Consider the following 13,990-nt stretch of genomic DNA (forward strand, 5'->3'; position numbering starts at 1 on the left):
TGATCTAAGATTCAGCCAGGGTCACCTAATAAGTCAGTGTGAAAAATAATCTTCCATTTCTGTGGCGCCTGCCAGCCCCAACTCCGTGCAGCCACCTCTGGGGAGGAACATGCCAGCTGGCTCAGCGCAGAGCAGGGGGAGAAGAGGGTACATGCTGGCACGCTAAACCCCAGACCATCCGCCTGACCCACCAAGGGCTTACCACAGAAATAAGGTAGTTATTTTTGTTTTCATACCTTGCCCAGTTCGTTTGCTCCCAGCCTGAGCCCTTCAATTCTAGACTCCTGCCCAGAGAATGTTTTCCTGCTAGCACTAAAAATGCCAGACAGCAGGACTTTGTCATGGAAATGCTGATGAAGATTAACGATTGCTGGGCTAGGTTTGGGGCAGACAAAGCATAGGGCTGCTCTGCTGTCTGGCATCATGCACTGTCTCATTTTCCAATTACAGTGCAAGCTCTGTGAAATATACCACGCACCCACCCTCCCTAGCTAGCAGGAAGCAGATTGAGCAGTGAATGTGAAGGGAACCTTTGGGGTGCCAGAAGCAATGTATTCTCCCCCTGCCACCTCCACCTGAGGAATTCAAAGCACTGTACAAACAATAGCTAAATGTGGCCTCTCCCCCACTCTGGGAAGTAGAGGAACATCACCCCCATCTTACACACATAGCGGTAAAGTGACTTGCCCACAGTCACGCAGAAAATCAGTGGCAGTCAGGAATAGAACCCAGGAATTCAGACCCAGTCCCCTCTGCTAGCCAACACTGCCTCCCAAATGGACACAGCTAGTTTGGACATGACCTTCCATGGTTTGGCTTTGTATCTCCCATCTCAAGTCCTCAACCCTTGGGATGTAGAATAGACAGCGTCTTGCTAATTCATACCCAACATTGCAGCTGGTCACATGTCAGAACCCAGGGGAAGGATGGGCATTAGCCCCCTGGATACTCCTGCATACCCTCTCGGGATAGCACCTGGTACTTAGGGGAGCAATGGGACATCACAGCTACTCCCCCAATGACAGCTCAAACAAGCTGGGGTCTTGTAGTCAAAGCAGTCTGGGAGTCAGGAATGCTGGGTTCTGTTCACTTGCCACTGACTTACTACCCAGTTGCGGACAAATCCAGTTCAGTGCTTTGGTTTCCTCATTTGTCAGATGATACTGACCTATCCCAGAGGAAGGTAATTGGGACACTAATTCCCGGGTGTCCATCAGGTGCTTTGAGATCAGCAGGGAAAGACGGTAGGGAAGGGGAAAGTTGCTATTGGACACTGAAGCTGAAAGAGAGATTTCAGACATGTCCGTAAGACATGTTTGCAGGGCAGTATTTCTTGGCAGCCAACTTCCGTCCACACAAACAAATGAATCTGCAGGTTTACACACGTGTTCTGCAGCTGTTCCTGGGCCTGGCTTACCAGCCTGATGTTAGAGCTCATCCCGGGAGGTCGAGCGGAAGGAATGGCCAGCGTTACTTCGGGAACCCTTCAGTGTTTTCTGAGAGCCGCTCCAGTCCGTCTTCTTGGAGTCATCATCCCAGATGGTAGACGTCTCCGTGTCGCTGAGCCACTTGGAGTCCCCAGTGTAGTGAGTGGGGTAAACCAGCAGGGGGTGCACCGAATACACCAGCAGGTCTCGGTTAGCAAAATGCTGCTTGTAATCCTCGCTAGAAAAGGGAGAGTGGAAAAATAAGTGACTCTGGGTAAGAACGCAAAAGTGGATGGAGAACAAAATCTGCACACCTAGGGGGATGCCAGGGTCTGCCTGCAGCCTGGAGCCCCGTCGCCTCTAACGCTGTGTTCCTGGGCCTCAGACACCAAAGAGGCAGGAGTGCTCTGAGACACAGCACCTGGATGGATCATCCAAAGCACTTCCTGCTGGCATGGAAGCCAAGAACTCCAGGCGAGGTTCTGGTTCAGCGAGAGTCTGCAGGTGGGAGGAGGCCACCCATCCCCCGGCCCTGCTGGAGCAGCTCAAACGGCAGCCAACACACTTTGCTTGGCTCGGCTGGCCGCCCAGAAACATGTTCCTCAACATCCACGGCAGAGCTAGGCTGTTCCCAGGCTCCTCGTTAAACTACAGCAAACAAGGAATCCCGCGATGAGCTCACCCTGCGGGCTGCCAGGTCTGCAGGACTCCGAGAAGGGCAGGAATGGGACACTGGGCCGCTGGCAGCCAGCAGCCTCCTTGCAGGGCTGATACCTCCTCTCTACCTGGGAGACTCCTGGCAAACCCCCCCCACCCCAACATCCTGCATCCCAGCACAGGGCTCCTGACAGCCCTTAGGGTCGCTCTGAACTGATCCATGGTGCCTCCCACTACACCCGGGGACAATTCCTGTCACATCCACCTTCACTGCTCGCCCAGCCCCTGCCTTGTGCCACTCAGATCGAACTGGGCTCTCCTGCGGAGCAGGGCGCTCCACCGGTCCCAGTTAGGCCACGGGCTGGCCCAGTGCCAGCCAGCCTGTGGTGATGTTATTCTAGCTAGCCTGGGTCTTGGAATGGTTCCTGGTTCACACCCAGGGCTTTAGTCTGTCCACCTTCCTCTCCACCCCTCCCTTTGCTCTTTTAATCCTCTGTTTTTCCATCCCTCTCTCTCAACCCTTTCCATCTCCCCCACCCTTCTTCCCCCAGCCCCCCCCCCGAGGTCTGCAGGAGGGGCAGGAAGTCAGCATTGGGAAACCAGAACTCCCAGCCATTGCAACAGTCGGCCTGGAATCTGAGAGCACTTAAGACAGCTGCAGAGGATGCGAGTCACATGGCCATCCTGGAGTGGCTGGGAGACGTCTGGGAGGGCCGGGGGGTTATGGCTGAGTATCTGTGGGGCTGCATATTGCATGGGGATGAACGGGGGACACAATGCAGAGCGGGGAGTCAGTGACCTTGTCCACATGCTGTATTTAGAGCCTGGTGTCTGTGCAAAGGGGCTCTGTGATCCCCAGATGAGCATCCACGTACGCCCTCAGATATGCATGAACAGACTCCTTGGCTGTGAAAACTGCACTCAGGTTTTTCAGCGATCTTTGTTCTCCCGCCTCACCCACCATGTGGGATTTCACTGCTGCTGAACAGTGTCGGGTCAAGAGCCCTGGAGCCCTCTGCCTACCATGGAACACGGGCAGTGGCAGTCAAGTAGCCCCTAGGCTGGTCTCAGTCCTGACCTGCGGGGGATGATCCATGGACATCAGTGGGAGCTGAGTCTCCATGGCCCAGTCAGTCAGGAAGGGGCAGTGGTCAGGAAGAGCTCAGCCATGATGGTCAGACATGGGGATGTGACTGATCCACTAGAAATGGAGCTGAAATCCTTCAAATGCATTTCACTCCAACCCTTGCTCGGCCAGCAACAACTCTGTTCTCTCAGCACTGCGCCACCCTCCCCCACAGCTCACTGACAGCCGTTTTCCACAGACCAGAGCACAGGGATGGCTGAGGGGAATGAGCTCATGGTAACAGATGTTTTATTTCAGCACAGAAATAATGCTGGGGGCGGGGGCGGAGACACACATGCTTGTTTCTTCACTTACAGGGCCAAGCTGCTAACCGAGTCTGGGCTGCAAAGCAGACTAGCAAAGGGGTGTCACACCTGACTGGATAGGAAAACAGAACCAAAACCTCTTCCCGGGGGGGGGGGAGGGGTTGTGCATGGACTGGAGACCCCCAGCACTGGGCTCTGCCCCTTCTCAGCCAGCACTGTGCCAGCCCCACCCCTGGGATGGAGCAGCAGCCGGAGCCTATCCTTACTTTGGGTGCTTGTCATACATGATGGGCAGGAACTCGTCCACAGGCAGCATTTTGGACAGGGGCTCGGCCGCGATCAGCTTCTGGGCCCCGCGCTGGGAGACTATGTAGGCCAGGGTCCAGTAGGAATATTCAGCCACCACCAGGTTCCGCACGTCCTCCACCGGCTCCTCATCCTCCGAGTTCATCTGCTTCCTGCCCAGGTAGCTGCGAAGGCAAAAGCAGCCCATCAGCTAAGGGAAGGAGCCAGGCCCACAGGGGACTGGATGGCTCGAGGGGCTGGGAATGGGATAGAGACTCGTCTCCAGGCGGCTGGCTCCAATCAGCCATTGGGGCAGAAAACAACAGTGCTTGGGGCTTTCGCCTATCTGAAAACAGTAGCCAGCATCAGAGGGCACTAACCCATGGGGAAGCAGGGGAGGGGCCCCCAGACCATGGTGGGATTCAACCAGTGACAGCACTCGGAAGGCAAGCTTGGAATGGGGCCAGCCCCGTCTCTTTCCCCTCACTGTGGGCTAGTCCAACGTACATCAGGTCCCAGTCCAGCTGTGCCCACTCCAGCTCCTCCATCAGCCGTGTCAGCCGCACCTTGAAATAGGCCTCAAAGCGCACATCATCCTCAAACACCACTGACTTCTCCAGCCCCCGTGCCACGATCTGCAGGGAGAGCCCGAGTGACGGCTGTTAGAGGCCCTGCTGCTCCCTCCTGGACCCCCTTCCCCAGGACAGTGGCACCAGTCTGGAAACTAAGTCTGGGCCAGGGTTTGTTGTGAAGAACGGCCTCACAGAACAGAGGAGTGGGGCAGGGGACACCTCCCCATCCAGGGGCTGCTGCCAAGGGCACCATGCCAGCCAGGAAGGTTGCTCAACATGCTCCAGCAGATAGGGCACTGGACAGGGACTCAGGAGAGTTCCAGCTCTGACAATGGTGACCTTGGGCAAGTTGCTTCCCTTCCCTACTTTGTCCGTTTAGACTGTAAGCTCTTTGGGGCAGGGTCTGTCTCTCACTCTGAACAATGCCCAGTGCCACGGGCCCCCTTGGTGTTAATGTAATCTCCCCCTTCCCGTTTATTTTCTTCCTTTGCCTCAGGTCTTTACCTCTTTCCAGATGTAATAATGGCTGAGGAAGCAACCAACCTCCCCCTTGGTGAGCGTCCTGCCAGAGAACGGGTCATAGTATCCTGGGAGCAGATCCACACCCAGGATCTTAATGTCACTGCTGTTCAGGGCACTGGAGGGAGAGAGGCCGTGGTTAGAGAAGTGCTGCACTGGAGAACAGACTGTAGGGAACAATCCTGCACTGGCCAGGGGGATGGATGAGGTAGGCATGATTGATCCTTCCCATCTCTAACTCCCACTATTCTGCACCAGTCAGATGAGTCACTTCCACTTCCCAGCACCACCCCCCTGAGGGGAGCTCTCCCACCAAGACGGGCTAGTTCCAATCTGGGGGCAGGTTATTCCCTGCCTTGGGCCACTGACACTTCCTCCAACAGGGGAGTCCCTAGTGAAGGTGAGCCCTCCCCACCCCATAAGCACCTCACAGGAGGGGCCTGGCCACACCTGGTGGAGGTGGGGCTCTCCAGCCTGGCAGCCTGTGGCAAGGTGTGGAGGATGCAGAGGATTTGGTGGGCTGTGCGGTGAGAAGATGGCAGGCTGAGCTTGTGTGACACTGACAGCCAGGGGCTCATGTGTAACTTTGGCTGCTGACTCTTCTTACCATGCCCGACATCTGCCTTTTGATTCCCTTGCTCAGGAGACAATCCAGCCGAGAATACGCAGTGTGGTTCTGTCTCTCCACCACCGACTAGCAGAATTTCCTCTCCCCGTTCAATGTGCGGTGTCATAACACATCCCCAACCCCAACCCAAAGCAGCAGCGAGAGCTCTGAGCTTCAGCAGCAAGAAACCTGCCTGTGCCCAGCATCCAAAACCCATTCCCCCTCCACCCCCACATGAGGTACTGGCATCCCACCCGAGCTGTGGCAAAGCAGGGTAAAGAGCACAGAGCACTCACCTCCCATCTACAGCATCCACCACCTGGGGGTCTATCTCCAGCTCATACAGAGAACTCAGCATCCGGTGGCGCCGGTCTGGCCGCCGCACCAGGTTAATCAGGAAAATCTAAAGAAGAAGAATCAAATATTAAAGGGGATAGGATTAAAATTCAGAATGATTTGGACAAACTGGAGAAATAGTCTGAAGTCAATAGGGATAAAATTCAATAAGAACAAATTCAAAGTACTCTGCTTAGCAAGAAACAAATCAGTTGCACACATGCAAAATGGGAAATGACTGCTTAGGAAGGAGTACTGGGGAAAGGGATCTGGGGATCATAGTAGACAAGCTAAATATGAGTCAGTGTAATGTTGTTGCAAAAAAAAAAAGAAAACAAACATCCTTCTGGGATGTATTAGCAGGAGTGTTGTAAACAAGACACGAGAAGTAATTCTTCCACCTACTCTGCACTAATTAGGCCTCAACTGGAGTACTGTGTCCAGTTCTAGGTGCCACATTTCAGGAAAGATGTGGACAAATCGGAGAAAGTCCAGAGAAGAGCAACAAAAATGATTAAAGGTCTAGAAAACATGAGCTATGAGGGAAGATTGAAAAAAACTGGGTTTGTTTAGTCTGGAGAAGAGACGACAGAGGGGACCTGGTAACAGTTTTCAAGTACATAAAAGGTTGTTACAAGGAGGAGGGAGAAAAATTGTTCTCCTTAACCTCCGAGGATAGGACAAGAATCAACGGACTTAAATTGCAACAAGGGCGGTTTAGGTTGGACATTAGGGAAAAACTTCCTAACTGTCATGGTGGTTAAGCACTGGAATAAATTGCGTAGGGAGGTTGTGGAACCTCCATCATTGGAGATTTTTAAGAGCAGGTTAGACAAACACCTGTCAGGGATGGTCTAGACAATACTTAGTCCTGCCATGAGTGCAGGGGACTGGGCTAGATGACCTCTCGAGGTCCCTTTCCGTCTTATGATTCCAGCCTGGGAAACATTGGGCTAGAGACACAGGAAAGGGGAAGGGTCTCATGCTCACCAAGGGGAGTTGCCAAGAGAAGGGGACTCAGTCTATATGGGGTTCCTCCATCCAGCAGTGGGCAGACCATTGTGACTGAAGGGAATGGGATACCCTGGGACACAGAGGACTGACAAAGCTCTATTCCAGCTGGGCACACAGAGGGGAAACAAGCTCCGCTCCATAGCAATGAGTGTGATGAAGGAAGGGCCCTAACAGCTCTCTCCTCTTTGAAGCAATAGCAGAATCCTTCCCCAAGATGGGAGCTCAGGGGGGTCTCTGCTCATGAGACAGGGCTACTGCCAGACTTCCCTCTCCAGCCACCCATCCTCTCCCATGAGCCAGCTCTGCACTGGGCCCCAAAGTGCTGTTCCCTGGTGTCCCAGCATGGGGGTTTAATGGTGCAGCCACAGGCTACCAGACAAGGGATATAGATTGAAGAGTGTCCTTCACGCAGCAGGGGTTATGCAGGCAGCCTGCTTAGCCAAGCAGGGGGATTTCACCTCTCTGCAACGTCTCCGTTGGCCAGCCCAGCAGAAGCAGGCTCCAGAGGGCAGGGAGGTGGAGGGACAATAGGTGCCATGAGGGCGCTGTGTTGGTCAGGGAAGGGAAACACGCTCTCACTTCTGGCCAGGTGCTCACCTCATCAAAGCCCATTTTACCGAGGTGCTTGGGGCTGAGGGAAACATGCTCAGAGGGGAACATCGGGGGGCCGTCCACTGCAAGAGACAGAGCATGTGGCTAAGATGGAGTCACTGTGCCCACAGCCTTCACTCCAAGGGCCTAGACAGAAGCAAACACCCTCAGCTGCATCACTGCCTCACCGAATACAGCTGGGCGTGTGGGCTGGGAGCTTCCTCCCCATCCCCAGGATTTGCTTCAGGATGATAGGCCAGCCCCAGCCCACACTGACAGCTCAGAAGGCTCAAGTGCTCTGAGCCCGCCAGAATGGTACAGGCTGTTTCCCCACACACACCCTGCCACAGCACCTCATGGCTGAGCTGGTGTCTTCCACTTTTCATGGCCCATTCAATCCTTAGGCTTTGCTGCTGTGACTCCCAGCAAGAAAGCCAGCGAGCCCCCTTATGGCGCGGACGCCCACCCGAGACCCAGCGCACTCCCCTCACGTCAGCTAAGGGCATTTGCCAAAGAGGGACCAGAACCGCTTACGCTTTGTCTGTCAACTCCTCAGACAAATGGTGTAAGCGGGTGAAACTCCACTGACTTCAGGGGAGCTGCACCTGCTGATCTGCACCCCAGGGCTAGGACCCCAGTCTGAAGCTCCCTGTCATTCCCCCAGTGCGGGCTGCTGGGCCTGAGCCCTTACCCATGGCTTCCAGGATGAGGTGCACAAAGTTGATGCGTTCGTCCTCTAGCGTCTGATGGGACTTCACCGGGACATTGATGTAACCAAACCGCTCCTGGTTACACACGTAGATCTGGACTCCTGCAAGGCAGCGGTAGCCAGAGTAACCCCAGGCCGCCAGCCCCCGCTCCCAAGCCCTTCGCTGAGAGCTCTGCACACCAGCCTTCCCCGTGTTGCTCCATCCCAAAGCACAAGCCCTGGGCTCTTCCTAATGTGCCAACCAGCTCCCCCCCTCCACCTACCACCCTGCCTTGGGCAAAGGGGCTGTTTAGGGCCAGCACGGAGCAGGAGACAGCTCCTCAGGAAATACATTGCTCTTTTACATCCTTCAGTTCCACATCTACGTGGAGACAGATTCAGATTTCACAGTCCTCTGGCCTCAATCCCTGGACATGAGATCTCTTGAGGAGCTCCTTTCTGGGGGGACTGAGTACAGCTCACTGTGGGTCCTTCACCCATCCCTCTCCCACTCTGCCCCTTCCCTCTGGCCCTCACCCGCGGCTTGGCAGGAGTAGGCGAAGACGATGATGTCGTCAAAGGGCCAGGTGTAGTTGGGGTGGGGCGGGTGGAAGGCGAGCTCAGAGGTCCCCTCTCTTTGCAGGTCAAGCAGGAAGGTGGCGTACACCATGGGGACAGCGAAGCAGCCCACCCGCTGGCGGTTCTTGGTGGGGAAATAGTCTGCCGTCCTACGGTAGTAACCCTGGGAAATACAGGGGTGAGGTAATTCCCACTGACCGGAGCCAGGAGGTGCCAAAGTAGCGTGTCTCACCCACCCACCACGAGCAGGCAGGGCTCCAGCATGGAGAGCTCCCCGACAGCCATGCCTTGACAGCAGTAGGCTGGGCTCCATGCCACTCTCAGACGCTTCAGAGTTTCCCTCCATCCTCATCATCCAGCCTCTGCCTCAAGAAGAGAGACACGGGGTGGGGGAGGGAGGGAGGGATATTTTCCTCCCTGGCGAATCCCAGCACCCAGCAGATCGCACATGTCCAGCTGAACGCAGACAGGTGGGGCTTGTAGGTTTCCTCCCCCAGTCTTAAAGGGGGCTTGCAGCAGAGCCCAGACCGCACACAGCAGAGAGGGGGGCCTCATTACAGGCCACTCGGGTTTTAGGAGTCAGCAGAGCTCACATGAAGGAAGGGGAATGGGCAGGTTGGCACATGGCCAAGAAGGCACCAGTGGAATTTCTTGGAGGAAGCTGCAGCCCAAACTGACTGGGTGACTTGGCTACGAGACCTTAGGAGCAACTCTGGGCTGGCAGGAGTGCCCAGAAGGGTAGAGGTCATGCTTCAAGGAAGGTTCCTCATGCAGGAACCTTACAGTTAGGCCTCTGGGCTGGAGATGTTTTCCGGCTGTGATTAAGGGAGTGTTCCCATACCCGCCCCAGGTCCATCTGGAACTGCAGGAAAAGGGTAACACACCCCACTGCTTGGCAGCAGCACCCAGGCTGAATGACAGCAAACAGAACATCCTCCAGCACAGGGGATTCCCCCTGTCTACCCCAGGCAGCTTACCTGAGGGGTTATCCCACACCAGAAGTTGGAGTAATATGTCTGGGAGTCCAGCATGGGGGCGATCACCGACTTGTTCTGCGATATCAGGAATGTCAGGGTCTGATTGTTGGTCAGGATGCTGTCTGTATCGGTGAGCTAGTGGCGGAAACACAGCCCACTCAGTGGGAGCAATACGCTTGACGTGAGGCTGCGGCTGCTCATCACAACACGTCTAGGTAGGCGAGCTAGTAGGGAGAGCACCCGCCCAGCAACGGCCGACCCAGGGCAGGCACGGCTCCATGCCACTCTGGGAAGCGCCAGGGTTCTCATGCACTCTCAACCGCCAGCCACTCAGCCAGGGCAAGAAACCCTTGGAGGATACTTTCCTAGCAGGGGGTTCTCTCAGACAGCCCTGGACGTTATCTGTGGACGATGGCCCTGGAGCATCCACAACGAAAGAGAGAGGAACCAGGGCCATAAAGCTTAAATTAGGAAGATGACAGGCTTCCACAGTGGGGTCATTTCAGAGTAGACTGGATACACCCCCGGAGAATCTGCCACAAGGAACTATCCTGCTCTGGGCCCCTGTGGGTGGGCAGAGCGACGCAACAGAACTTTCCCATCTCTGCTTTCAATGCATCTGAAAGCAGGTCATGTTCCCCCAGGTCGGGCCTTGCAGGAGGGCTGAAACCCTTTCTGTGCTAAAGGAGGGAAGCAGGCCCAGTTAGAGTTCTCTTACCAGGAGATAATCAGCCCCCTCAGCCCGGGCAAAGCTCAGAGCTTCCTGCTTCAGCTTCATGACATGTTCATAGCGTTCGTCTGTCCAGTGCTTGGGGCCAAGTACATTGGGGTAAGAGCTGCATCAGGCAAACAAGGAGTTAATAACCTGCCCTTGGCTGTGAACTTACAAACTCACTGCTCCTGTGTGCCTGACGGCTGAGTAGCTTGGCCACGGCAGGATCAGCTCAGTCCTAAGGGCTCATCTTGACTGGGTTTGCTTAGCATGGAGTCCCACTGAGGCAGCAGGGGGAGGGATCCCTCAGTGAGGAGTCATTCAGCTTGCACCGCCCTATGTCTGCCCAGCCTGTTCATCCCACAAGCAGCCCAAGCATGTGTGGTGCGGATCAGTGCTGCCTGAACAGCCCCAGGCTGGGAGGGAAGAAATATGAAACTGATTCACTAACGCAGGCTCAGGATTGGGTCAGGCCACAGTCAGCTACCCCAGCACACACATTCCCAGCGAGGAGACTGTATGGAAACAGACTCTCCCTGTCTCCCATCTGCGCGCAGGGCCTCTCGCTCCATCTGTGCATGGGGGCCTCTCGCTCCCGGGGGATCTGTCTGTGCAGCCAGCTCCAGGCAAGAGCAGGACAAGACAGGAGAGAACCAAACTGGGCATGGCAGGTTTGAGTGGATCAGAACAGGATGGGCACAGACAGCAGCCGACCTGCCACACAGTGGGCAGACTGCCACAATGCCAATGGGTAGGTAACCTCAGACGCCTTCTTCAGGGTGCCACCAAAGGGCTGATAGCAGTGAAAGTGCTGGGAGAAAGCCATCCCCATCCCACCTGGAGGAGAATATCCATGCATCCTGTCCTAAACTGGATCAGAATCACTACATGGTAGAAGAGGATGCTAGACCCACTTCCATGCAAAAACATTTATGCCCCAAATTCGGAGCTGCAAACCACAAAGCTGCATGTAAAAAAATGCAATGGTGAGGTCTGGTAGGCTGAGTGCAGGGACAGGAGCCAGAAACTTCTGGTTCTGTTCCAATCTCCGACTGACTCTCTTGTAGCCTTGGGCAAATCACTCAGCCCCTTTGTGCCTAGGTTTCCCTATACATGAAATGGACAAAACACTCTCTGGTAGGACACATTGCTACAGCAAGGCCACAGGTGATCATGCACCTTACCTGGGCTCCTCCACTGACTTCCACTCAATGTAGTGATAGTGTTTCTCCATGGCCATAAGCCATTCCCACAGGATCTCGGTCGTGTTGTCGATATTGTGGTCCGTTGCACACCTGAAAAATCAGAACGCAGAGGAGACATTAGCTCTCCCCCTTCTCCCAGCCCCGTTTCCTGCAGCACGTGCCTTCCAGTCTCCAGCCCCAAACCCAGCAACACAATCCTATGAAACTGAAATGGAAACCATAGTGGCAGCTCTGAGGGCGATCCCCCTCCCCAAATGCCTCCCGACCTCCAAAGCCCACATATCTGGACATCAGCAGAGAGCTACTGTACAAACAAGGATGCCAGGGAGTTGAGAAGACTCATGACCCCAGAGGGGCACAAGGGGCATGAATGCAGAAGTTGAGTGTCTCAAGCATAGGGCTGGCCTTACAGGCAGAACTGGGGAAGAAGCCTCTGACAGTGCAAAGGAGTTACCAGACTGGATCAGACCAATGGTCTATCTCAGTGGTTCTCAATCAGAGGTATGTGCACCCTTGCGGGTACGCAGAGATCTTTCAGGAGGTATGTCAACTCATCTAGATTGGTGTTCTCAACCTGTCATGAGCCTCGGGGGGGGGGGTCACAAGTGCAGGGCCGGTATTAGGGGGTGGCAAGCATGGCAATTTCCTGGGGCCCCATGCCACAGGGGGCCCTGTGAAGTGAAGTTACATGCTTCAGCCCTGGACAGCGGTGCTCAGGCTTCAGCCCCAGGCAGCGGGGCTTGAGCTTCAGGGGTACAGTAGTCTAGAAAGGCTGAGAACACTGATCTATGCAATCCAAAGTCCTGTTTCCAACAGTGGCAAGTGCTAGATGCTTCAGGAGAAGGTGCAAGAAAGCCCACGGTGGACAATTATGGAATAACCTACCTGCAGGGGAAGTTTCTTCCTAACCCCGTCAGAGCGTAGTTGATTCATGCCCTGCAGCATGAGGGTTTAAATCCAATTTTTAAATTTCATCTGATGTACGTGGATAAGAACGGCCATACTGGGTGAGATCAAAGGTCCATCTAGCTCAGTATCCTGTCTGCCGACAGTTGCCAATGCCAGGTACCCCAAAGGGAATGAACAGAACAGGTAATCATCAAGTGATCCATCCCATTGCCCATTCCAAGCTTGGATGTTCTTATCCATAGAAAAGCAGGTTCTTCCTAAAGGGCTCTCAGCTGAGTGGGAGAATTCCATGGAACTGGCTATACAACTCACCACCTGTATTCATGGGCAGTGGCAGCATGAGACTGCGGAATATTAAGGGGCAGGGCTCCGCCTAACAGCTTGCCAACAATGCTCTGCAAAGAAATTTTGCATGTGAAACTGGTTCCCTGCTCTCCTTTGTCATAAAGATACCAGAGCCACTTGTCCAAACACACCCTGTTTCTGCATGGAGTGTTGTCTAACGGCTAGTGCAGGGAGGTAAGGATCAGAACTCCAGGGTTCTAATCCTAGCTCTGTAGACAAGTCATTTACCCTCTGCGTGCCTCAGTCTCCCCACCTGTCAAATGGGAATTTTGCCACCTCTGTAAGCTCCAGGCAATAGATTGATTTACCAGTTTTCTAATATGGACCAGATGGGTCAAATTCATCACCGGTGTAACTGTATGGGCCTCAGGAATAAATTTAGCCCAGGATGTTCCTATCCAGGCATAGGTGAGCTAAAACTCCCTTGTGAGCTCTGCTTTCACCCTGGAGCAGCTGCGATCCCTTTAAAAGGAGACACATGAGCAACCCTGGCACAAACACTGGCTCCTGCGCTATAAATACCTCCCGGGTATGCTGGCACCAGCAAGCAGGAATCTTTTGGAGAATTAACATGTAATTTTAAGCACTCTGCTATTGTGAAAGGGAACGTGAAGGGATAATTCTTTCCAAACTGCAGACTCCCTGACTAGCACTAAAGAGGCACATGCACTGCCCTGCCTGGGCCAGGGCAGCCACCAAACACAAGGGCTCATTTGTCTTCAGACCAGGCTCTTCCCAACTTTTAATTAGCTGTTCTCCTCCTTTACTTTTTCCAGTTGCTCTGTGCAGGGCTAGGTGATGCACACACTGCCTACGGCCGCCTTTCCCAGTTTTGTTTTCAGCCCCGCCTTAGAGCCATGCCCATGACAACATCCCTAGGACGTGGCCTGGATTCAGTGGGGAGGCCTGTTCCAACTGAGATGGGGGAAAGTGACGAATGTCGTGTATTGCGGCCTAGCACAGGTTGGGGCTGGACAGGCAGGGCATAGCTGTAATGTAAGTCAGCAAGGCAGGGCAGAGCAGAGCGGAGCAGACCAGCCAATTACTCACCCCCATCCTGCTCTTCTCACCCATGCTGCTCGCCTCTAGCCTTTCCTCACATACTTTCTGGTGCAAATGAAAGTGAGAAATTTAAAAAAAAAAAAAAAAAAAAGCTTTTTGAAAATGTCAGCCTC

At 54.3% G+C, this 13,990-nt stretch overlaps 1 protein-coding gene across 3 annotated transcripts in view; it reads right to left on the reverse strand.

Moving 5' to 3' along the window:
* The window catches only part of CERCAM (cerebral endothelial cell adhesion molecule), a 38,110-nt gene that overhangs the window by 1,422 nt on the left and 22,698 nt on the right, over window positions 1-13,990 (reverse strand). For 2 of the 3 annotated variants that reach the window (XM_043498600.1, XM_038374167.1), the window contains 11 exons: window positions 11,541-11,651; window positions 10,363-10,480; window positions 9,645-9,779; window positions 8,626-8,830; window positions 8,092-8,211; window positions 7,407-7,483; window positions 5,756-5,862; window positions 4,838-4,970; window positions 4,269-4,396; window positions 3,743-3,946; window positions 1,418-1,665 (listed from right to left, as the gene is read on the reverse strand). In XM_043498600.1, the coding sequence (XP_043354535.1) occupies window positions 1,428-1,665; window positions 3,743-3,946; window positions 4,269-4,396; window positions 4,838-4,970; window positions 5,756-5,862; window positions 7,407-7,483; window positions 8,092-8,211; window positions 8,626-8,830; window positions 9,645-9,779; window positions 10,363-10,480; window positions 11,541-11,596 (1,521 nt within the window). In that variant the 5' untranslated portion in view covers window positions 11,597-11,651 and the 3' untranslated portion in view covers window positions 1,418-1,427. Of the gene's footprint in view, window positions 1-1,417; window positions 1,666-3,742; window positions 3,947-4,268; window positions 4,397-4,837; window positions 4,971-5,755; window positions 5,863-7,406; window positions 7,484-8,091; window positions 8,212-8,625; window positions 8,831-9,644; window positions 9,780-10,362; window positions 10,481-11,540; window positions 11,652-12,446; window positions 12,604-13,990 lie in introns of all 3 variants that reach the window. The other variant, XM_038374168.2, reaches the window with a different exon arrangement.

This window comes from Dermochelys coriacea, chromosome 16 (genome assembly GCF_009764565.3).
Source record: "Dermochelys coriacea isolate rDerCor1 chromosome 16, rDerCor1.pri.v4, whole genome shotgun sequence".
Classification (NCBI taxonomy): Eukaryota; Metazoa; Chordata; order Testudines; family Dermochelyidae; genus Dermochelys; species Dermochelys coriacea.